We start from the raw sequence: 23,744 nt of genomic DNA, 5'->3' as shown, positions 1-23,744 counted from the left end.
AAGGGACTTTCAGCCCCGACCAGTAGCCACGGATCCCGTCCATGGGCCTCAACCCCGACCAGATACGAGGGACCCTTTTTTTCAACAGAAAATTAGGAAAATAATCAACTTAAACGTGTGACATTGCTAAATAGTCAACATTTGGTAAATCTTAAGTAAATAGTCGTAAATAATGATGTGGCCTAATATATGGAGGTCGTTATTTATCTAAGATTTATGTCTGTAAATACATGAAAATGGCTATTTACCTAAAATTTATCAAACGTTGGCTATTTAGCAATATCAAACGTTTAAGTTAGCTATTTTCCTAATGGACCCTTTTTTCAACCAACTCCAACAAGCAATCTCAAAGAGTATTGGAGCCCAAGAAACAAAACTCTTATAAATACTCCACCCATTTTAGAGTGAAGATAACTAATTCAAGAGAAAAAGAATCACAAAAATCTACTTCTCATTTTCTCTAAAAAAAATACTCAAAGCTCTCAACACACTCAAAATACATAAAAATCAAGTGAAAGACGAAGACGAAGACGAAGATGAAGAGAAGATAAAGAGGATTCAAGATCAACAAAGAGAAGACGAGGATTCCAACAAAGAGAACGAGGAGAAGACAAGAAGCAACAAAGAGAATGCCAAGAATCCGACGAGAACAACGAAGAAGGCGAGAAGAAAAGATCATTAATCCGAAAGACTCTCAAGAGGATAGCAATCATTCACCATGCTTTCAAGTTTCCAATGAAATGTGACCCCGACGACACAAGATCGAGACAAGATCGCAACCCAACACGTGTCCCATAAATGTTGTCCGAGAAATCACATTAACAGGCCCCATTTGAACGAATTAAGTCTTTCGCGACATCTGCTACTTCTTTGCTTGGGATCGATAGCCGAGTTCCTCAAATTAGACCAAGAATATTCATGATTACGAGGGCCAATTTCTTATTTTAAAAAGAGGCCAAAGTCCTACGAACATAGCTTATTAACCTAAAACGTAGGATCTGCAATATTAGCAGCCTTTAGCAGTAGTTAACCAGTAGCTATAACGTTTATAATACAAGTATTGAAAAGCAGTATTACTCTTCAATAATCAATGTTTTTGAAAAAGATGGATTATGCACAATCCCCAAAACTAGCACGCTTAAAGATCAAATTCAAAAGTTTTAACTCTTCATATTCCCAAATTTTAAGTTCCCAAAATTTCATAAATTCTGAAGAAAAATAATTATGCAAAGTCAAACATAAAAACTAAGCTCAAATTGCAAAGTTAAACATAAAATGAAGAAAAGAGTAACGAAAATAGAGATACATTTTACGACAGAGTTTGAGAGAAACCGCTCAAGTATAAGTGAAACATACCCAAATTGAAGAGGAAAAGACCATTATCGAAAACGTGAATTCAATATCTCAACCTCTATCTTTTCTTTGAGAATTTTTTTTTTTTTTTTTTTTTTTATCTTCTTTTGAGATTTTTGTAATCTAAGTCTTTCCGCTAAGGAGCCATGTTAATAAAGTCAAATAAAAATCATGAAACTAAAAAAAAAATAAACAAATAAATAAAAATAACCTTGGCATCATGAAATCGAATAGGTGAATGTCAACAAATTTAACAGGTTAACCCAATAAAGTTTATAGGGCACATGTGCCGAACTATCACTATCTTTATGTCATTCCTTTCTTTTAGCAATAGTACGGAAGCATTCGTTTCCAAGCACTATAGAAGATAATATATAACTAAACCTGGCTTATCGGTAGCGGGACGGGACGGAATCCCCGCTACCGGTATGAACAGTAACGGGACGGGACATCCCGTTAAGGCGGACGGACGGGACTCCCGTCCCGTTACTTTGGCTAACGGGATCCGGTGATCCCGTTAGTCCCGCTATTATTATTATTTTTTTTTTTAATCTCGGCCGTTGGATCTTTGATCCAACGGCCCAAAAAAAAGAGCCGTTTTTTTTTACCGTTTAAAAAAGAGCCGTTGCTTCATTTCGGCCGAATTTTTAATTTTTTTTTAACCCACTTATTTCTAAAATCTATAAATACCCCCCCCCCCCCCCCCCCCCCCCCCACCAATTCATTCATTTTCTTCACACCTTTCATTCACTCTCTCTCAAACTCTCTCAATTTCTCTCAACTCTCTCTCAATTTCAATCCCGAATTCTCTCAATTTCTCTCATTTTTAGTCTCATACGCTTATATTTTATCATGGCATCTTCATCCCACAATCTTTTAGTCATATCGAATCTCAAGGCTTTGTTAGATTCATTAGTTCTCTTATTCCAAACGTACAAATAATGTCTAGGAAAGCCTTGAGATCCGATATCCTAAAATGGTTTTTAGGAGAAAAGGAACAAATGAAAGACTCAATATCCTCTGGTAGATATAGCGTAGCCTTAACATCGGATATATGGACCGGTCAATCTAAGATGGACTTTATGAGCGTTGTAGTCCATAACATAGACGACGATTGGAACCTGAACAAACGTATCATAGCGTTTAGGAGGATAGAAGGTTCTCACACTGGTGAGAACATCTTAGATATCATAGTTAGTGTTTTAGCTGAATGAGATTTGAACAATAGGGTTATATCTGTGACCTTAGATAATGCCAATAGGGTTTATTTTTTTTATTATTTTTATGCCTAACGGGGTCCCGAATTCCCGTTAGGCCGAATCCCGCTCCCGTCCCACTACATAACGGGACGGGACTCCCGTTTGACCAATTAACGGGAGTGGGACGGATGACGGTAGCGGGAGAAGCGGGACTCCCGCTAGGCCAGGTTTATATATAACACAACAAAAGAAAAACTAGTCTATCATCGATAGACCTTCAAACCTTCTATAGTTCTGAAAATTCTGATCACCATAAACTATCCTTTTGGGACATCAAATATGTTGACGAAAATGGCTATGTGGCATACTAAAGAGAGATCCAAAACCTAATTGGAGAATAAGGAAATCATCTAGCCAAGGACAAATTGCATATATATCATAAATGCACTTCCAATACTATCTTCTTTCTCAGGCTAATCCAAAACAACATAAATACTAGTGAAATAAAAAATAAAATAAAAAAAAAATAAAAAAAAAGTCTTTCTTTCTTCTATTTTTACATCTCTCCACATTCAGCAATGACACAAGGTAGTTTAGGCCTGTTGTTGGGCCCGGTAGCAACATTCTCGATCTTCCTTACAACCAAAAGACCGTCTCCGATAACTCTCTGCATAATCGTTAAATGGTTAGCTTATCATTCAGACTCCGGAAAAAAACTCTCTACACAAAATGAACTGCGAATTGAATTCTCATAGCCACCACAACAAAGGCTTTAACGAACGAAAACAAAGTGTTTCGCAATTTTTTTTTTTTTATCTTTCATAACCCAACTCAACATATCTCACTCACCGAACCATAGGTTAATGATCTACTGACAGATAAAAATAAACATACCCCGAAAACGACATGCTTGTTATCGAGCCAGTCGCACTTGGCACAAGTAAGGAAGAACTGCATTCAAGATAGACAAAAAAACATAGAACTCGTTTAAAGCTTTATAGTCTAAACAAACAAACCAAACACATATGAAAAAAAAAAATCAAGAAAAAAGTCCATATCAACGCTGTCGCGGCTACATACCTGAGACCCATTGGTATCCGGTCCACTATTTGCCTATAAAAAAAATAAATAAATAAAAATTAAAGTCATAATCATTCATTTTATATAACCATTATTTGAAGATTCTTTTTTGAAAAAATAAAGAATTGTGATGGAGAGTTACCATTGACAAGAGGCCCGGACCAGTGTGTTTGGCAATGAAATTCTCGTCATCGAACTTGTGGCCGTATATGGAAATGCAACCACTCCCATCGCCCTGTAGAACTCACACATTTTCACATTTCCATTATAACCATAGCCCAATCGACAATACCAACTTTTCTTTTTTCATTTCCATGGTGTTATAGTCGAAAACACCACTCTCGGATTAAGTGACTTAACAAGGTTTACAAGGTCATTGAAATGGAGTGCTAGTCCAGCCCAATGATCATATATTAAGGTTAGTAGTTACTTTTCTCTTTCGTCATTTGATGTTAAGACCAAATCCCATTGCATCATTAGTCTCCAATTATATACTTAATATGAGCACACACTCACAGAGCCAAAAGGGTTACAACCCTAAACCTCACAACCACAAAATGGTGTCGGATTACTAGTAGAGCAGACTAAGAACCATTGCTAATTGGTATTTATTGAAAACGCGGCGATACGATTACGACCTAATTTTCGAAAAAGTGAAAACGAACCTTGAGGAAATCGCCGGCCTGGATCATGAAGTCCTTGATGATGCGGTGGAAGTTGGAGCCTTTGAAGCCGACGGGAAGGCCGGCCTTGCGGAACTCGCCGGTGCAGAACTGACGGAAATTCTCGGCGGTCTTGGGGACGATGTCGGCGAAAAGCTCCATCTTGATGCGACCGGCCGGGATTGTTCCGATCGTGACGTCGAAGAAGACGACAGGGTTCTTCGAGTTCACCGGACGAACGTGCCACTCCACTCCCGACGCCGCCATGATTACCAGCTCTCTCTTCTCTCTTCTCCGCACACCGCAGCTTCACCGCACTCTCTAGTCTCTACTTTTTGTTTGTTGTTTTTTTTTTTTAAATATAATATGTCAAATTAATTAGAGATTTCTAACGTAGTATGCCACTTAAAACTTATCAATTTCATATTGTCACGAGATTTTTTTGAAAAATAGCCAGTTCCCTTACGTGTCATTGATTTTGATAGATTGAAATATCTATTATAACCTTCCTATTTTAAACGAATTTATTTTGAAAAGTTATGAAAAAGAGATACGTGTATATTTGACAGATTTTTAAAAACCGTTTAAGTTTTTATCACGTGGTTATTTGACTGATTTTTTCCTTTTTTATAGAGATTCAGTTTATCACGTTCAGCTATCACGTTGTGGTTGACATTCCTTTTTGAATTCGTCCTTTAAAATCGCAACACATTATTGTTTTGTTTCTTTTTTGAATTTTTCCTTTATAATCGCAGAAGTTAGATTTTGAACGTTTAATTTCGTTTTTTCACACTAGCACTAGCAGTAAACTCAGCGCCTATTTACTATTTTCCTTAAAAAAATAAAGGTCAATCGAACAGTAAGGTCTTCTCAGTTTTTTTTCATGATGGATGGTTCAAGTATGGAATTTAGCGAGTCATGTATGTTATTTTGTTACGTGATCATGTTTTTTCGGTTGTGATGTATATCAGTTAAGGCAATTTAATAATCGTTTGTTGTTGGTGTTTTATGTTTTTTTGCAGTGAAGATTTTTTATCGTCAGTGTTTCTCTAAAGCCAATTCATTATCCTCTGATCATGATGAAATTCACGGTGATATTGTTTTGGTTGATGACAAGACTTTGAAAAATTTACCCATGAACGTTGATTTTGATGTCAATAATCTTTTTATGAGTAAAAATATTTTGGTTATGGCGATTAGTATGTTGGCCATGAGAAACAATTTTCAGTTTAGAGTCAGGAGATCGAGCAAGACACGGTATAGTGTCACATGTATTAATTCTGACTGTTCCTGGAAGTTGAATGCTAATATTTGTTCGGATTCTAAATTCTGGGTAATTAGGACTTTTGTGAAAGTGCATTCTTGTTTTGGGAAGAATATTATTTATCGCCATAAACAAGCTTCAGCCTCCCTCATCAGTAAGTGTCTCAAACCTGACTTTTCGGGTTGTATGGCGGACATGATTACACCACAGGGTGTGGTCGATTATGTGTACCCGATTCAAAGTGGAGATTAGTTATTTCAAGGCATGGAAGGCGCGTGCGAAAGTTTTGAATGATCTCGGGGTGATTTTGAGAAGTCATATTCACATTTACCTACTGTGGGATCGATGATTCAGGAAAAAAATCCAGGTATAGTAGTTACTACTTTTGAATGATGCACATTGATTATTACTTTTTATTATCAGAATGTATTATTAACAGTAATAATCTGTGGGATAATGACAGCTGCAATTCGGTTATTACTTTTTATTATCAGAATGTATTATTAACAGTAATTATCTGTGGGATAATGGCAGCTGCAATTCGGTTATTACTTTTTATTATCTGAATGTATTATTAATAGTTATATGTCACGAATAACAGGAACATACACGCTTACTGAAACCGATGATGATGGGAATTTCAAATACTTTTTCTTAGCCATTGGTGCTTCAATACATGGATGGAAGTATGTCCGCCCGGTAATATCTGTTGATGGCACTTTTCTCAAAGGAAAATCGCATGGGACTTTGCTATTGGCCACGGCTGAAGACGGAGAGAACCATTTATTTCCGTTGGCATTTGCGATCGTTGATTCTGCGAATGACAGAGCTTGGCATTGGTTCATGACTCACATTCGTGCTGCGTTCGGTGTCAGAGATGAGTTGGTAATTGTTTCTGATAGGAATTCATCGATCCCGAAAGCTGTCCGCAACGTTTTTCCGGAGGCAACCTATGCTGTTTGTATGCAACACTTGTGGGCAAACGTTAAAGCAAAGTTTGGTAAATCTTTTATCCAGCCACTATTCTATAATTGTGCTAAGGCTTATACGCACAAAGATTTCAATTACTGGTTGAATGCAATTGGTGAGACAAGCCCTAACATAAAAAGTTATCTCCTGGATGCAAATCCTGTTTTATGGTCTCGAAGTCATTTCCCGGGTAGGAGATTCAATGTTATGACGACTAACATTTCCGAATGTTTAAACTCGGTGCTAAAGGAAGCTCGCAGCTATCCTGTGGCTTGTTTAGTGTTGTATTGGCGTTGTAAAGTTCAAAAATGGTTCAACGAAAAAAGGGCACTGATTCCAAAGATGGCGTTGTCATCGGGTCTTACCGAACTTGGTTTTGGAGCTTTATTCAATTCTGAAGAGTATTCAAGAACAATGGAGGTAAGTATATTTCTGTGATTTTTTTGTGAAATCATTATTAAGCCCGTTAGCGAGGTCTTCTACAGCTTTTTGCAGATATTCGGTGTTCGAATCCGAGTTACTAGCTACGCTTTTGCCTTTTCCCTTATCCGGTTGGAGTGTGGGTTCATCTTCTTTTGGAATATCATCTCTTTGAGGGTATCCTGCTGCAATCTCCTCTGCTGTTGTTTGGACCCATTTAATGTCCACCTATAATATGATAATATGTGGTAATTACTAATAATTTCTCAAAATTAATATTTATAATAAGATATGACACATACCTCAACATTGTTGAAAATCCACTTGCATAACATGTCATACCCAACACTATTATAATAGGTCCACTTCAACATTCTTGGCATGGTATGAAATATTGTCCTTTCGGTAAATCCTTGTTTTTCAAATTGAGGTACCACTTCGTATACCCAAGCCAGAAGTGGATGCAAGAAACCCTGTAAGTTGTACCCATCTGGTGATTTCATGACGAAGTTTCCAGATTTTCTCATACTTTTACATAGAGCATCGAAACTGAGTCTCCCCCAAGGGTAATCTGCAAATAATTCCGCATTGTTTGCTAGGAGAAGATGTTCATCATCCATGTTGGTGTTGTTTTGTTTTGGCAGTATCATGGTTTCAAGAACTGCCAAGTTTGCTATTGCAACGCGTTCTTCATCTGTCGCATCCATATCAGATTGCAGCATAGACAACAAACGTCTTCCTCTCTTAGATCCCCTCTCAGTGAAGTATTTCTCCGCCAACATGTTAACAATATGAGGCCTGTCTTGGGCTCTAGGTATCGGACCACACTTCAATCCTGTATAACGGGTTATAAACTTAATTATTACCATTTATTAATAACAATTTCCCAAAGCCATACATTATTAACCATACATGAAGTTGATTTTTGACTATTAACAACTATTAAGTTGTTATTCTGATTAATATAACTTAATAACATCACAAGTTTTTTAGATTACCTGACATTATTTGGAAGTCGTACATTGTAAAAACAGCAATATTTCCACCAATGTCAAACCATAACTCTTTTGAGTTATTGCTTTCCACTCAATGCAGAACAAGTAAGTGCATTAGATGTTTAGGAAACTTCGTCCCTTCCAAATCCTGGATATGTCCAAACGGCCCATGCTGGAAAAGAGTTTGTTGCCTCTCATTTTTCAGTCCTGACTTGATTGTTTCAATGACGTTAAACTTCGATCGCGCTATGATCTTTTGTTTTGGATTCCAGTTGTGTTCACGTACAACGAAATCTCCAACCTGTTAATTATATGTATCAGTAACCTTTTTCAACAATAATGAAAGTAGAATGTGCACTTCATTTTTATTAATAAAAATTATCCTAAACGTAATTAATACTAATTGCCTACTTTTCATAGTCAAAAAAATGTACAACTTCATTTCATTAACATTACCAATTTTTCAGTCTAACAAATGTCCTGTTTTCAGAATTTGATATCAATGAAATTTAAAATAAAAACCATCAGAATGTGCAATTCAATGTCATTAATAACGAACATAAATCCATAATTTAAGAACATACCTCTGGTTGGACAATTTCAACCATTTTAATCTTTTTCGGCCCTTTCACTTGTTTTGCACTATTACTACTCTTCATCTGCACAATTCAAAATTTTAATTACTGATAATAACTTTAATTTCCAATAATAAAAAATAATTACTTTCATATATGAGTTTCTATCTCAGTTGATTTTTCATGTTCAACCGTTTCATTCAACCAAAATACCCTTTATTTATTCTTATTAATAATCTGAAATATCATATACTAATTTGTTATTGATAATAACCGGAAATATGGACATACATATACTTTTCATTCCGAATCAACACAGTATAATTTCCATTAATAAAAAAAAATATTTTTTAAAACTCAGTTGTAACGTCTCCATATCAGTTGCTATAAAAAATTATTTTTTTAATTTCGTAATCCGGTTCATTCTTAAAAAAAAAAAAAAAAAACAACTATCATAATCGGAAATAGTGGAGATTCCCATTGTTATTGATAATCACCGGTAAATATGGACATGCATAAACTTTTCCATCACTATCGATCTTCCATGAACTAAAATGAACTATTCTATAATGGATGTACCCATTTTTATTCATCACTACCGATTATTAATCCAAAAGTTCGTACCTTTTCCACCGTAGCTTCGAGTTTGTTCTTCCCAAATCTTGTTTTCGCCATTGCAAAATATCTTCCCCTTTTAATATCCGCGATTTTCATATACCTTTGTTTTTCAACTTCATTTCTATTTTTTCGCTGACCTTTGGTTTCGGTTTGAGTTTGTTGAGTGTTAGCTTTAAAAATGCCTCGTTAATCGGGTTGTATTTATTGTTATTTTTTTTTTCTCATGTAACACATTCACGTAGCATTGGGCGGGAATACAGAATAAGTTGTAGGGGCACATATGACTATTTGCACCTGGTAATAAATGAAGATGGCCAATTGTCACAAATTATCTAAAAGGTGGCTAAAATGCAATTACAAGTTTCAAAATGGCCATAAATCTAGCCCGCCCAATTAATTAACATATCTTTAATCTCTCGGCCAGTCTGAAGGGGTACAATTAGTAAATCGCGGTAAAGGTAAAAACTGTAAAATAAAAATCTCGTTTTTTCTGAAGGTAGCTGATTATTACTATTATTATTATTGTTTAAATGAGACATTAATATTATTGATAGTTTAGTAACTAATTAATTATGATTATAAATGATTAAGTGAAATTTTTAACCGGTTATAATTACTCGGACATTTAACTTTAGTAAAAAAATGTCAATAATTATTAACTAGTTAAAAATGAATAAAAATAATACAACTAAAATTTACTACTTGGGTGGAACGATATTTGATTCACTACATATACATAAATTTTCTTTCAAATTTCGTAGCGCTTTACTTGGGTACAAAAAAATTACTACCGACTTTTAAGCTAATTTTATTTGTCAAGTTAATTAATTGATGACCCACGAGCATTTTGATATGAACAGACATGAGTTAGGAGAAGCAAGGTACAAAAGTGACACTCTCACCTGAGAAAGAAGACTCGAAAGAGGGCTCGGGTGAAAGCGAGGAGAGAAAGAAAGACCTTGAGGGAGCTTGTTTCGGCCAGATTTGTATTCATATAAATATAACGCTCATCCTCTGAAATAGAGACCGTTATCCTAGTACCTAAAAAAAACTATTGTCTAAGCCAAAGGAGGAAAACCAATACCTTTAGACTCCGTTTGGAAACCATAAAATAAGAGAGAAAGTGAAAATAATAGAGAAAATGAAAATGTGAGATAAAATAATCGAAAAAGTCAAAATTCTAATTGTGTTTGGAAGTCATGAAAAATATGAGAGAAAATTGACGGGAAAGTAACGATGAGACCAGAGACGGAGCTAACTCAGGTCCAGGGAGGGTTTCAACCTCCCCCCCTCTCAATTTTTTTTATTTACATTTTTTGCCCATTTTTAAAAAGTTTTACATTTTTTACCCTAAAAACTTTACACTTTTGACCCATTTAAAAAAAAAAAATTCATTTTTACAATGAATTTTTTTAATTAGCCCCCCCTAAAAAAATTTATTTACATTTTTGTCCATTTTTAAAAAGTTTTACATTTTTACCCTAAAAAATTTACACTTTTAACCCATTTTTAAAAAAAAAAATTCATTTTTACCATTAATTTTTTTAATTAGCCCCCCTCAAATATTTTTTATTTACATTTTTTGCCTATTTTTAAAAAGTTTTACATTTTTTAACCTAAAAATTTACACTTTTGACTCTTTTTTTTTTTAAATAATTTTTACCATAATTTTCTTTTAACTAGCCCCTATAAATATTTTTTTTTCAAATAAACCCCCCTACTGAGCTTTTCTGGCTCGGTACCTTGACGAGACACAAAAATGTGATCATCTCATAGACAAATTTTGAGAGATTCTCATTTTCCATTTGATTTTCGAAGGAAAATGAAATCCTCATTATAGTTATATATTTCTCATGCATTTTCCATCATATTTTTTTTCCATCCTAGTTTCCTCAATCCAAACAACCTAAGTAAAATATGAGGGATTTCCATTTTCTTTTCCCTCATATTTTCCGGGTTCCAAACGGAGCCTTAGGATTGAAATTGAATAGATTAATATATAAGGCTTCCAGAAAGAGCTTTAACCTGCAATTCTTTTAGTTTCCTTATCACAACCCAACTAACCTTAGGATTGAAATTCAATAGTGATTAATTTCACTAATGATATGATGAACCTCCTCACTGTTATCATATATCATTCTTGTTACCCCTAGTGAGAAGTCATGAAACAATTTGGATCTATGACACAACTCATCCATGGTTTTTTTTTTTTTCACTTGAAAAATATTCTATACTTGTTGGTATAATTCATGACATAATTTTCTTTCAAAAAAGTTTTAACACCATCTACAAGTAAATAAACTAATCATGAGTATAGGAAGGAGAAACAGGATATTACAATTCAACGTGTAAATAATGAACCTCGTGTTAATTTACTCGTATGAAATAACGTTTGATGAATTATTCTTTTTACACCTGAATCCTCGATGAGGTTAAACAATTAATAACATAAAACAAAAACAAATGAACAAATATACAAAATGCATACTGGAATTGAATTAGTGTCTTTCTTTTTTCTTTCCTTTTCTCTCTATCGGCTAAAATCAATGAAGTGGAAGACCAGAGAATCACAAAATAACTGGAAAACGGACAAAACCCAAACTCACGTTTCTCCTTGAGATGCAATTGAATAGAAAGAAGAAGAAAAATAAACCCCACTATGAGATGCATTTCTTTTTACTTTACTTACTTTTACACACTATTATAAAAGCCTTTGATATGGAGAGGCTAAGACGATGATTTGGGTATCTTGTACTGTTTCTTGACGAATTGAGAGGCCTCGGAATCAGCCCTGTGACAGAGTATTCTCAGCAGCGTCTTCAAATCCGCTCCTAGTTTACTTCTACTGCCCTGCATTTCCAACCCTCCCGCCGATCTCAAGTCCTCGACCAATTCCCGGGTCTGAAAAAACAACGGAAATGTAAAAAAAAAAAATTAAAAAAACTTGGATAACTGCAGCTAATGAAGGAAAAAATGAACCTCGTAGCCGTGCAACTTGACTATATGCCGCGCATTTGCCACCTGATTTTCAACCACTCCCCGGGGAAGCCCGTCTCCACCGGAAATAAAGAACTCCTATCAAGAACCCCATCAATTGTGCTAAGTATGTATTAGTAGTAAGAATTTACGATGTTAAGAATTAAAGATGAGATCGATGGTATCGAGGACCTTCAAGATTTCTATGTCTTCTTCTAAAAGTTTTGCGTCCCCGATGGTGAAAAGTCTCGAAGGGCCTCCGTCTAGTAGAACGCGGAGAAAGCCGTCCTGAGAAAGAGAGACGTTTGAGATTGAATTCATAAAATAAAAATGATAAAAAAAAAAAAAAAAAAATTGAAAAGGACTTCAATAGTATTTGTTGAAAGAAATGAGTTAAAGGCTCAGACCAGTGCGGCTTGAAGGAGACTCGTCACTATGTGGTCTCTTAGCGGGTCTACAATGAGACTGCATAGTTGACTTAGTTCCTGCACAAATAACGATCTCATAATGAAAGATGAGACGAGGAATTAAAAGTTAGCGCAATATCGAATCATTAGCTTAGGGAGAATATCCAACCATGTCAAGACGATCAATTACAGCATCGAACCGAGATTGAGAAACACTTGGTTTGTATAAACCGTCGATGAATGGGTCCCTTAAATCCCAGAAGATAATTTTAGTTCCTGCAACAAATAGATGGTAACATTGTTATGACTCTGCTTGTTTACGTGGGAAATAGATGTCAAAGTAGAGTAGAGTTCTACCAGTGAATTCACAAATGCGATCAATAGCGGCATTTATTTCTTTCCTACTCCCATCAAATGAGTCCTTCTGTGCGAAACTTTTGGATTTCTGATCCATTGATTTCTCTACAAATGAAAAAGCACGTATTCTATGAAACGTATAAAAAAACTGATCACCTAAAAGAAATAGAGAACTTGCAGCAACTGTAGATTTTATTAGCCGTAGATTTAATACAGAATAATTTACCAAAAAGCCTTAGAAAAATATTCCTAAACTAAAATACGTACTTGTATACTTCTCGTTGGGCTTTTTTATAGTCCATCTCTCCCACATGCTATCTTCCAATTTATTCAGGTGACTAATGGCATACTGCGAGAAACACAAATTTGGGTCAGAATAACGCTTTCTTAGAAATGAATAGATTAATTTGACAATAATGAGAAGAGATATTTGATAAAATTTCTCGAGAAATATTCTCCTCTTTGAAATGCTATGTGATATGGTACCAATCCCTGTTCAGGTCCGGACACTTCTCTAACGTGCATGAAAGGAAAGGCAAACCCCTCAATTTTGTGATGTATAACATAACCTTCTTAGAATATTTTAAAAACCTCAGCAGCAAATGCTCACTGGCTATGAATAGGGATGACTAAAAAAGAGGGTCTATGAATGGCTATTCATAACTAAAATAAGGATGAGTTTTATTCATAGACCCTCGTTAAATGGAAGAAAATCTGAGCAGACTAAAACATCATCAAAGTAACTCATCCCTATAAATACACAATAAATGCAACACAAGATTCTATATATTTAAATATGATCAAGCTTGAACTTACATATAATGTGTTTGATTGGATGCAAAGTGTCGAAGTTGTTAGGACGTTTATATCAATGGACATTCTCTCATCTGGCAGCCTGGGGTCAAACAGTTCTTTTTTTACGAAAGCCTTTATTCCACTCTCCTTCCTGTATCGTGTGAGAACTGGTACCGGAGGAACTAAATCTTCCTTGCTAGCTGTAAATAGGAGTGCATGAAAAAACTTATAGAAACATTTATTCAACTAAAAATCATGTTAGAACATTCCCGGTAACAAAATATAAAACCTTTGACTAAAAAAAAACTGAGTGAATTGCTACAGCAAACAAGTTAAAGGTTAACAAATCAGCTGAGCTACAGATATCGATGTGTGTACCTAGTTTTTCAACGACGTTATTGGCATATACTTTAAACGCATTATCAAGGCCACCGAATAAGCAGCTCAATTCAGAAGACCGCATTGGAACTTTAAGATCAAAAAATTGGTCAACAGTCTGCAGAGGAAAATGTGTTTGTCAATCTCGATTGATTTATCAGCTCTAACACCATACATATATAAATAATTGTACAATTTTCTTTCACACCAATGTCCTGTAGTCAACAAGAAACAAAAAAGAGAATCGTTTTTCACTATGCCCACTAACTACTCATAGGCTCGATCATTTTCTCTCCTCTCCAAAGTAATCTCTTTCTGAGAAATAGTATTATGAGTTTTGCTGGATTATTAACTTATGGACGGCCTTATTTATGTATTCTGAGGGGCTGCTATGATTATCAAACACTTTCTGTTTCTTTTCTTTAGCAGACATTTCCTCTCTTCCCGATATATTATGTTCCCGTTTCTTATTCAACTATAAATAAGAAAAAAGAAAAGGAAAAAGAGCAAAGAAAATAAAAAGGTTATTATCTACGGACCAGGTTCACTGAGTTTAAGATTGAGCATAATGAGAAATTTTAATTTAAGTAACATTTTTCCAGAGACAAAAAAGACAACTAGATATAAACAATTAAACAAAAATCTCTTACCTCCTCTATGATCCTATATACTTCAACAATTGAACTTCCGTGCCTCTGTTGAGCAGATATCGGTTCCCACCGCTGTTTAAAAAAAAATGATATACAGTGAAACAACAGGAAGTATTATCTGCTCAAATTCTTACTATTTTAAAGGGTAAACAACATGCGACTCTTCTTCGTCTTTCCTAGTACATCTAGAACTACAATTATTGTGATTACAAAAATATGGTTTATCTGTACCTCCTGTGTAATTGCCCGTTCAACCCAACCTAAGATTCTTCCAAGCTGTGAATTGACCCAACGCAGCACCAATGTACCAGATACAGATTCAATCTGAAAAGTATTCGAAATGAGTAAGTTTTGTGCTGTAAAAGAAGGGACGAAATTCACTTATTACAACATTATTTAGGTGCAGATAAATTGTTGGTGCATGTGCGGTAAGATTTCAACAAAAGCCTGATTATGCAACAGAAAAATGTAAATCACAACTTCCAAAGATCCAAACTTAAAGTGGATGATAAAAAAGTAAGTAAAACTTATTATTATAAGGATTGTGCCAGACATTAATTGTACTGAAACAGTACACTTAGTTTTGAAAATTATCAATGTAGTGTCGAAGCTTTGGGAAAGCCGTCCTGGTAAAAGAATGGGATGCAATCTCTTTGATTGTTTGAACTGCAAGGTTGTGTTTTAAAATATTACGAGTTTAACCTTGGTTGATATCCTCGTTATCAACATAATATAATTTGAAAATCAGATTACTTAGTTGGCAATAAAATAAAGATCCTAGATAAAGCCAAAATACAGCACCTGGTAAAGAGATAATCTCTTGCATAACACCTCGGCAGTTTCTTCTTGACACGCAGACTTAATAAGACCAATGATATACTGCTCGAGGCTATCAGCTGCTGGAAATACCATTACCACATCTTCAGTCAGATGTTCAGCCGCATCGAGGAAAGGTTTCTGAAACAAGAATTTGAACGAGATGTTTGGTGTCTTGCTAGGCTAAAAAACAGATGCACATAAAAAGAAGGGAAAGCACGAACCAACTTGCTTCCGTAGAGCCTGTGGAGAAGTGAAGCTGATACGAAAGCAGCTTGTGGGTGCCTCTGAGATAAAATCGGCATGAATACTGTCGAGTCTTTCTTCATAAGCTTCTTGCACTCTTCTGCAAGCATTGCCAACGGATGTTCCTGCCTTGTTTCTGATTTGTCGACAGCATGTAATGTCTGTATGAAGATGAGCACAAATTATGAAACAAGACTCCAGCCTCGGTATCAAAGTTTGGTCATCAGTATCGAAAAGACAACGCTTATTTGTAGACCAGCTAAACTATAAGCTTTAAACGTGTAAGGGCTGTAACTTGTAAGTGCTCTCATGAGACCTCTCCAAAAAAATCACACAATCAGTCCTGAATATAGCCAGGTACTAAGTTGTCAGTTTAACCTCTTCACTATATACACCATGTCGCTTTCGAGGGAAAATAATAAATAGAGCCTGAATCCAATCGTTGTCCCCACAATAGTTTAACCAATGAAGCATAAATAATCCCCAAATAATTGGATGTGAAGTATGACTCATACCCTTGCAAATGCATTCTTAATTGATGTTTGTATGTAGGATTCAATCTGATCTCTATCTGTGGATGTGGACTGCATAGCTGCCTGTTTAAGTAAAAAAAAAAAAAAAAAAAAGGCTATGAGAATGCAAGGTCTTTACTTTACCCCTGGCACTATACAAACCTAGCATAAAGTTGTATCAGAAAAACAAACTATTAAATTGCTACATTAACCTTCCCTTGAACAAGAGAAAAGGGGAAGTGTTTTACGAGGCTATTAGAAATCTAAAGCACGGTACGTACAGCTCCCATTTCTTCCAAAAGCAGCCTCTTAGAGATCATTGCCACAGATACTATCTTCTCCATCAGTGCCGAATCCTACATGGTGTATAAAGCACAGATCTGAGTCGCAGAACTTGAAAGAACTTCATGACGAAAAGATAAGATTACCAATCATTGAATAAAGTATTCACTGTTTTATAGTCAACAGGCATGAATTGGCTTAATTTATTTGTAAAAATATGATAAGCATAGAGTGTATAAATGTACAAGGGCTGCAGAGCTAATATGGTAGTTACCTCGGCGAAGTGAAGGTGATAGTCTCTTAGATGCTTATCTGCCCATTTCTGAATGGGTAATAAGAAGGATTGCAAGAAAGAAACTTCTTGGGAGCCAAGTTCACCTTCAACTTTAGTCAACAAACTTTTCAACTGCGTTCTCTCTTGGGCACCCCGTTGTTCCTTTAGTGGTATTTTTTTCAGCTGCTCAATTGCATGTTGTAAAACTCCATGGTTGGTCGTGATGACATACTGCGTCAAAATTAATAAATTTGAATATAGTAGGAATATATTGGTATGATCATAAAGTTCTTCAAAGATCAACAAATGATGTCACTTATGTCATGGAAAACAACGCAAGTTTGATTTTGTAAAATAAAAAAATAATAATAGAAAAAGGAGAGGTGAAATTTTACCTGCCGAAATAATACCCATGCGTAGCAGGTATAATGGATGGTCTCTGTAATTCCTAAAACACGCCAGGTTGACTTCAACAACTCTAGAATTTCTTCTGCCTCCTGAGAACAATCGAAGAGCAAACTTTCAGATGATATTTCTCAGAACACTAAGCAAAGTATATAGTTATTTATTAAGGGCGTGAAATAGTTATTGACATAGCCAGACAAGAACGTTTGAACAAACTAACGATTCATGATTAAGAAGCAACTACGATGCTAAATTTGGTGTTGTTTATATAGACAGAAGAACAAGTGTAATAACCTCTGTCAGCTTTCCGTCGTCTAATACATCAAAGACACTGTGAAGTAGTCTCTCATACAGTTTAACATTCAGGTGATAACCATCTGCCCAATGACATACTTCCCCAGTTAAATCTCCTCTAGCGGGTCTCTCAGCCAGAGGAGTGGCTATCTCTCTGAGAGATCTTAAGCAATCTGTCCGCTGGATTTCACCCGTGGAAGAAGGGAGAAACTGAGAGCATCAAAATGTAACAAAAAGTCACGCTACACTTCTGAGATGATAATAATTAGAGTCAGAAGATTAAGTGAATAAAATTCATACATGTAGCATGACTTATCCAAACCACGCTTAGAAAAAAAAATTCAATCTCTCCACCATTAGAATTCCTTAAAATATCTCTGGCATTTCTAACATTTCCATTTTAAGGAATTTAGAAATGTAAATTGTATATAGTAGAGTACATTGATCGATATGTACAAGTGAAACACACCTCAGATTCCTCAATCTTCGCCAAGAGAATCCTCAATTCGCTCGCCTTGCGTCCAGATTCTCCAAAACCAACGACTGGGTAATTAATTAGCCCCTCCTCCAACATGTTTAACTGAATAAAAAAGAACATGCCGAAGTTAGACATGTCAATCTATCTTCAATCCATCCGCTACACATACAACTATTTAAGCCAAATTAAATACACCCAACACAACCTACCTGCCTTTTTTGCCACCGTATAAAGGCCTTCTTGTCCGAAAATTCTGAGCGTGAAATACAACATAGCAACTCCAGCGGAACAAGCAGTGCATCCATTCTCTTTCCCACTTTTCCTGACAGAGCATTGAGCAATGCTTGTCTCGTCCTTATATCCATTGCCTCAGATATCTGCACTTATAAATACCATGGATTTCAAATGAAAATGGTATTTCATGTATAAGAGCTTAAAGAAAACGGGAATCAGGATTCATTAGAAATTTAAAAACACTATTGATGTCATCTCTCCGCTCGTGTGAAATAATGATCTCGCAAAACGAATCTAGAATGCGTACTATAGTCCTAAGGAAAAATTTATGAGTTCAATCACTCGCTGGATTTACAAATAAAAATATTTCTAGTACCTCCATCTGGACACGCATGGTCTCTAGCAAACCAACCAATCCGGTGGCTCGATGAGACTGGCTAGCTAGGCTTTCAGTCTTACTACGGCCGAGTTTCCTTATAAGCTTTGATCTTTTATCTTTCTTTTTCTCCTTAGCCGGTACAATGAGACCCCTGTTTGCAAAATTTAACAGAATGCAGAAGATGAAAGCTGGACCATACAAAAGTGCCATATAAACAGGAATCAATAGCTCTGATATTGAGAATAAGATTTATGTTTATTTTCTAGCGTTTAACTTGCTTATAAATACTTCCAAAACACAACGAAAACTTTCCTTATAAATACATTAGATCAAAGGCTCGAGTCCCATGGCACAGTTACAACAATAACACAAGCATGTGATGAGCATGAAAAATGATACACGAAAATCTAGAACGTATATTTTTTTTTTTCAAGGTGAAGACAAATCATCATTTTAGTGTATAACAGTAAAAAAATAAAAATAAAATAAAATAAAAAGTTGTCTCTAGAAATTCATGACAATTGCAAAAATTTACACTGAGCAATATGTATTTTTATGTGAAAAGATAGTGAAAGCATACCCTGAAGCACCAGCACATGCCAAAAGAATTTCGTATGCAGTTTCACGGAGGTCGTCATCTGTGATGCCTAGAAAAGAGTAGAAGAACAAGCATCATTTCATCACCATCCGGTGCAAGTTCAGAACTCAAAATCAATTTCCATAAATGCATTTTTGAATCCTAAACTGACCATGAGTAACTTTTCATAACTTGGCACACGGTTATCATTTACCTTTCTGGGATGAATGACACACAGAATCTAACCTAGATCAGTACACATTAAACATACCTGTCACAAATGCAGGTAATCCCACAGCAAGATCAGCAGCATCACTTCGGTTTCTTCGAGATGATCTAATATTTTCGACTTCTTCAAGATCGTCATCGTCAAAATCGTCAATGTCATCTACAGTTAGTTCACGGACTTGGGTCGAGCCAAACGACGCTGATTTCGACACATTTGAAGCAATGGGCGATGAAGGATCGTCGTCGAGTGGTGGTGTTAGATCGGGAGTTGGTGAGAGCACATGTGATGGAGCGAAAACGCGAGTCTGTGTAGCAGTGGGCACAGGCGGGGGTGCTCTCTTAGGAGGAGATCCTGAATACTCGATGTCTGTAACCAAGAAAAACTCACCAACGGGACCTGAATTGTTCTAGTCAAATTTGAATAAAAATCCAAAAATGACCAGAACAAACATATAAAGCAAAGTTGAGTCACAGAAACCACAAATGAATGACACGGACGCAAATTACACAGCAGAATTATACCATCTTCTGATTCCAAGTTATGTATTAGACGAAAGTTAATGCATAACATAGCTTACCAGCTGGGGGAAACCAACATGATCGTGGTAATCTCGAATTGCTTCAGAGAGGTCAAGCATTCCGCCTTAAAAAAAAAATTTAAACCAACCAAAAAAACTTGTTAAGACACCCCGAATTCGCTCATTCAAGAAAAAAAAATCATAACTCCAAGCCATTAAATCAACATTAACCCTTATCATTTTGTAGCACGATTGAATGAACAACTTTGACCGGACTATATAATAAAATATTCGAAATTCACTAACCGAATACAAAGGTACACACACCATTTTCAGCTCACAATTGAGAACATAACAACCAACATTTACTAGTACATCACTGCTAAAATATTATTAGAGACATTAGCTTGGATGAACTACTCATAATACTATAAGTGCATAAATTATAATTTATAATAATTAAAATCTCACCCTTCTTAGCACAGCTGAGGACATAATCAACGCTCACTTGATCCAGATCGACATCGTCGAGCGTTACAGCACCGGGAGGCATAATAACTTTCTGGATCAGACTACCAGACAGTATGAAATCAAGAAGTACTTTCCTATCTCGCCTGAACTTCTGTAGCACCTCCAACGTGCTTTCACTGCATTAATCCCTAAACTTTTAGTATTTTTTTCCATATTTCTCATCAACCAAAAATGGAAACCTAAAACATAATTAAATCTATGACAAGAAACTGAAAAGTTCTTACTCTTCAAATTCCATATGGGAGAGACCACCAAGATTGCTGTATCTATTATCTGAAAAGACAAAACAAGAAAAATTTATTAACAACGCTGTTCAAGCTCGTTTAAATCTCCACATTTAAATCAAGGAGCAGAGGCATATTTTGGGTAGGGACCTAAACTTTTTTGTTTTTAAATTTTAGTGCTTTTCTTTGTTCAATTTATCTTATAAATTTTTAATTAGTTCCTTATAATTTAACAAGCAAAGATTCAGTACATGCAATATGCAAAACAACACCAAATCAGTATATCAATACATACCAATCTTGATAAAAATCAAATAAAATAAAATAAATAAAATAACAGTGTTATGGTTAAAACCTGGAGTAAAATGTGATAAACAAAAAAATTCAGAATATTACAAACAAAAAAATATAAATCTGATAACGATACGTTATAACAAAGAAAAATAAACTCTCTGTTACCAATGCATCAATTCCAAACTTGAATAAACCAGCTATCAGAGTCCAAAAGCAATTCTCACCAACTTAAACCAACAGATCAAGAACCATTATATCAAAACTAGAAGAAAAAAACTGATATTAGACTATTACTAATTAATGATGAGATACAACAATATCTACACATACTACTAATTAGCTTAATCCCAGTAACAGCTTTCAATTACTTGTACACATATATTCCTTCAATCTGATGATCTGTCACAACACATATCTTAGTCTCAAATTCATTATTCAAATCAGAACACAAACCCTGGGAGATGATCACGGACCCGACCCACTAGGACCGAGCATCAACCTAAGTCGAGCAAACATAACCCATTATGAAGTCAAAAATCTTTGCAAAAAAAAGACCTCTAAACCATAACAAGGTAATATCAGCATTCATTTAAAAAACAAGCAAGGGTAATCAACGAATGCATAACTCAGAGGCCAGAGAATAAAAGAAAAGAAAACACACACATATTCCAATAGAAGCCATTGAATTTGTGGAGTCTTACTGCAAAAATAAATAAAATAAAATAAATAAAAAATCTACTGCGTACACAAGCACAACATTACAACGAACTTATAATAAATAAATAAAAATCACTGTGCGCAAGATTAGAAACTCAAAGCAATGCAAGAGTCATGGAGTCGAATAAATTCTAGAAATGAAATTTTCTCAGTAAACTATGAATCCAAATCAAGAAAACGTGTAAGCATCTAACACATTGTCTGAATCTGAGAATTCGAATATGAGCATAAGCTCGAGTTGCAAAACCCAAGACTTCACGTTCAATAACTTCAAAATTTGAAGCTCAGTATCCACACAACACATAATCTCAGCACACAAACAATCAAGATTTCCAACAACTAGGAAAATCCGAACTAAGACGATCATTCTGAGGAGAAAAAATGAACTCACAATTGGGCTAGTCACTGGTGAGCGACGAGGAGGAGAGGAAAACAAATAAGCGGGCTTCGATTCGGCGGCGTAGCTTCACTCGTCGACGTTGTCGGATAACTGGAGACTCGCCGACGGCGGCTCTATCTTTTTTTCTTAATTTTTTAATAGAGAGAAAATGAGATCAGATAGCTTTTTTTTTTAAGACTTAAGCTTTTGTTTAGATTTGGATCCACCTAAGAGCTTTTGTCTTTTTTTCTTTCCTATTTTTTGTTTAATATTTGCATTATTGGCTTATGTTTGTTAATGGTAATAACATAATTATTTAGCAATAATCCTTAAGTGTTAATACTTTTTATGAGTTTTAACCTCAAACTCTTAAAGTTCAATGTTCAATAGGCCGGTCCGGTATCGGGTGACTGCATCAAAGGGAGCAACGCGGTCGGCTTGGGCTGGAAAATTGCATGGATCGGGCATCACGTCTTCACTCGACATCGGCCGGTAGTGATCACGATTGTATCGCGTGAAATTGTCAAATTAAAGGAAGCATCGCAGTCGATCCGAGAAGGTCCTGTCAAAAGAGAGTTAAATGCAGGGATGAAATTAGGAATTTAAACTAGGGGCTACGTCAATATGCAAAAAAAAAAAACAAAAAACTTTAATTGGGTCGATTTATAAATTTTTAAGATAAAAAAATTAAAAAAACTAACAAAATTGTAAAAAAAAAATTATTATTATTATTAATTAAGTAGGGCTATAGCGTCCCCTGAGCCTATACTGGTTTTGTGCTTGATTACATAGTAGTTGGTGTGGCATCGACGGTTGATCGATAGCACAATCGAGTTAGTCCTTTTGCGCGATTCACTCGATGTCGTATGGTCGTATTAACGGGAATTCAGCATTAGGTTGAAATGAGAGGGAGTTTGCGTCGAATGGGATTGGCGCGTTGATATGAGATAGTTCCCCTAAGAGGGCAACTCAAGCGACATTGACTTGCTTTAGAGAGGTCAAGCATTTTTGCCTAAATCGAAAAAATCACTTGTTTTTTTTTTAAACACCTTAAAATTTACTCATTCTCTTCTGAAATCACAACTCCATCATCAAATCAACATTTGACTGTTGTAGTTTCTTAGCATGATAGAGTAACTAACTTTGACTAGACTACATGATACCATACTTAGACCCTTATTTCAGTCATTATATGTTCCACATTGGACGGAATCTAATGCGTTGTGACCGAACATTATGTTATGGTTGCAACGAGAATCCCAATTAAGACAGAATATAAGAAAATTTATTCCATTTGAAAGTCCGAGATTATATATCATATTGGAGAATAATCTATAAAACCGTTCGAGCGTATATAAATACCAATTTTTATTATTTGGTTTGAAATATATTTAAATAGAGATTATGCAAAATTACAATTACAAAGATTGTAGTAAAAAATAGCTTAAATGTCGTTAGAGAAAATGAGGAGACTAGAAAGGTTTTGTTTACTGCAATAATTAAAAAATTTATCAAGGTTATACAAACAAAGATAATGTGTTTTTATGAATTTGCGATGCCTAAAAATGAAATTCAACGAAATTGACGATAAAATTTAAGGATTTTTGCAATGGTTTAAGATATTTTAAAATGATTCAAGATGTTTAAGATTATTAACG

At 35.3% G+C, this 23,744-nt stretch overlaps 2 protein-coding genes across 2 annotated transcripts; both read right to left on the bottom strand.

Annotated features, from left to right (window-relative positions):
* Window positions 1-2,800: 2,800 nt before the first annotated feature.
* Window positions 2,801-4,652, bottom strand: LOC149379579 (Cyclophilin-like peptidyl-prolyl cis-trans isomerase family protein). The gene is made up of 5 exons (XM_089602734.1): window positions 4,298-4,652; window positions 3,775-3,867; window positions 3,633-3,665; window positions 3,447-3,503; window positions 2,801-3,219 (listed from the first exon to the last, which is right to left on the bottom strand). Exons 1-5 carry the CDS (start codon window positions 4,559-4,561, stop codon window positions 3,109-3,111), a joined length of 558 nt encoding a protein of 185 aa, XP_089458860.1. The 5' UTR covers window positions 4,562-4,652; the 3' UTR covers window positions 2,801-3,108.
* A 6,817-nt stretch (window positions 4,653-11,469) lies between these two features.
* On the bottom strand, window positions 11,470-22,310 carry LOC149379578 (plant/protein (DUF810)). The gene is made up of 27 exons (XM_089602954.1): window positions 22,099-22,310; window positions 20,697-20,745; window positions 20,413-20,588; window positions 20,002-20,066; window positions 19,467-19,830; window positions 19,199-19,265; window positions 18,616-18,769; window positions 18,215-18,382; window positions 17,997-18,107; window positions 17,528-17,737; window positions 17,224-17,325; window positions 16,829-17,059; window positions 16,554-16,628; window positions 16,276-16,356; window positions 15,739-15,921; window positions 15,500-15,655; window positions 14,930-15,022; window positions 14,699-14,770; window positions 14,049-14,166; window positions 13,692-13,870; window positions 13,143-13,224; window positions 12,876-12,980; window positions 12,688-12,794; window positions 12,519-12,596; window positions 12,304-12,399; window positions 12,115-12,210; window positions 11,470-12,036 (listed from the first exon to the last, which is right to left on the bottom strand). The coding sequence occupies exons 2-27, from the start codon at window positions 20,708-20,710 to the stop codon at window positions 11,863-11,865; spliced, it is 3,357 nt and encodes a 1,118-aa protein (XP_089459080.1). The 5' UTR covers window positions 20,711-20,745; window positions 22,099-22,310; the 3' UTR covers window positions 11,470-11,862.
* Between the last annotated feature and the right edge of the window lie 1,434 nt (window positions 22,311-23,744).

The sequence above is a fragment of the Urtica dioica genome, chromosome 12 (genome assembly GCF_054948205.1).
Source record: "Urtica dioica subsp. dioica isolate 48M chromosome 12, U.dioica_male_clone48M_v1_H2, whole genome shotgun sequence".
NCBI lineage: Eukaryota > Viridiplantae > Streptophyta > Magnoliopsida > Rosales > Urticaceae > Urtica > Urtica dioica.
This window is presented reverse-complemented; position numbering and strand designations above follow the sequence as displayed.

Bases quoted from the DNA above. Each gene is read 5' to 3' on its own strand.
- LOC149379578 (XM_089602954.1), bottom strand. The intron at 18,108-18,214 runs GTAGGTTGTGTT...TTTTTTATTCAG, and splicing joins TACGGTGGCAAAAAAGGCAG to TTAAACATGTTGGAGGAGGG. The intron at 17,738-17,996 runs GTGTGTTTCACT...TGATGCTCTCAG, and splicing joins CGAAGATTGAGGAATCTGAG to TTTCTCCCTTCTTCCACGGG.
- LOC149379579 (XM_089602734.1), bottom strand. From the start codon at position 4,561: ATGGCGGCGTCGGGAGTGGAGTGGCACGTTCGTCCGGTGAACTCGAAG. The intron at 3,504-3,632 runs GTATGTAGCCGC...TCTTGAATGCAG, and splicing joins CGGATACCAATGGGTCTCAG to TTCTTCCTTACTTGTGCCAA. The intron at 3,220-3,446 runs GTATGTTTATTT...ACGATTATGCAG, and splicing joins ACAAGCATGTCGTTTTCGGG to AGAGTTATCGGAGACGGTCT.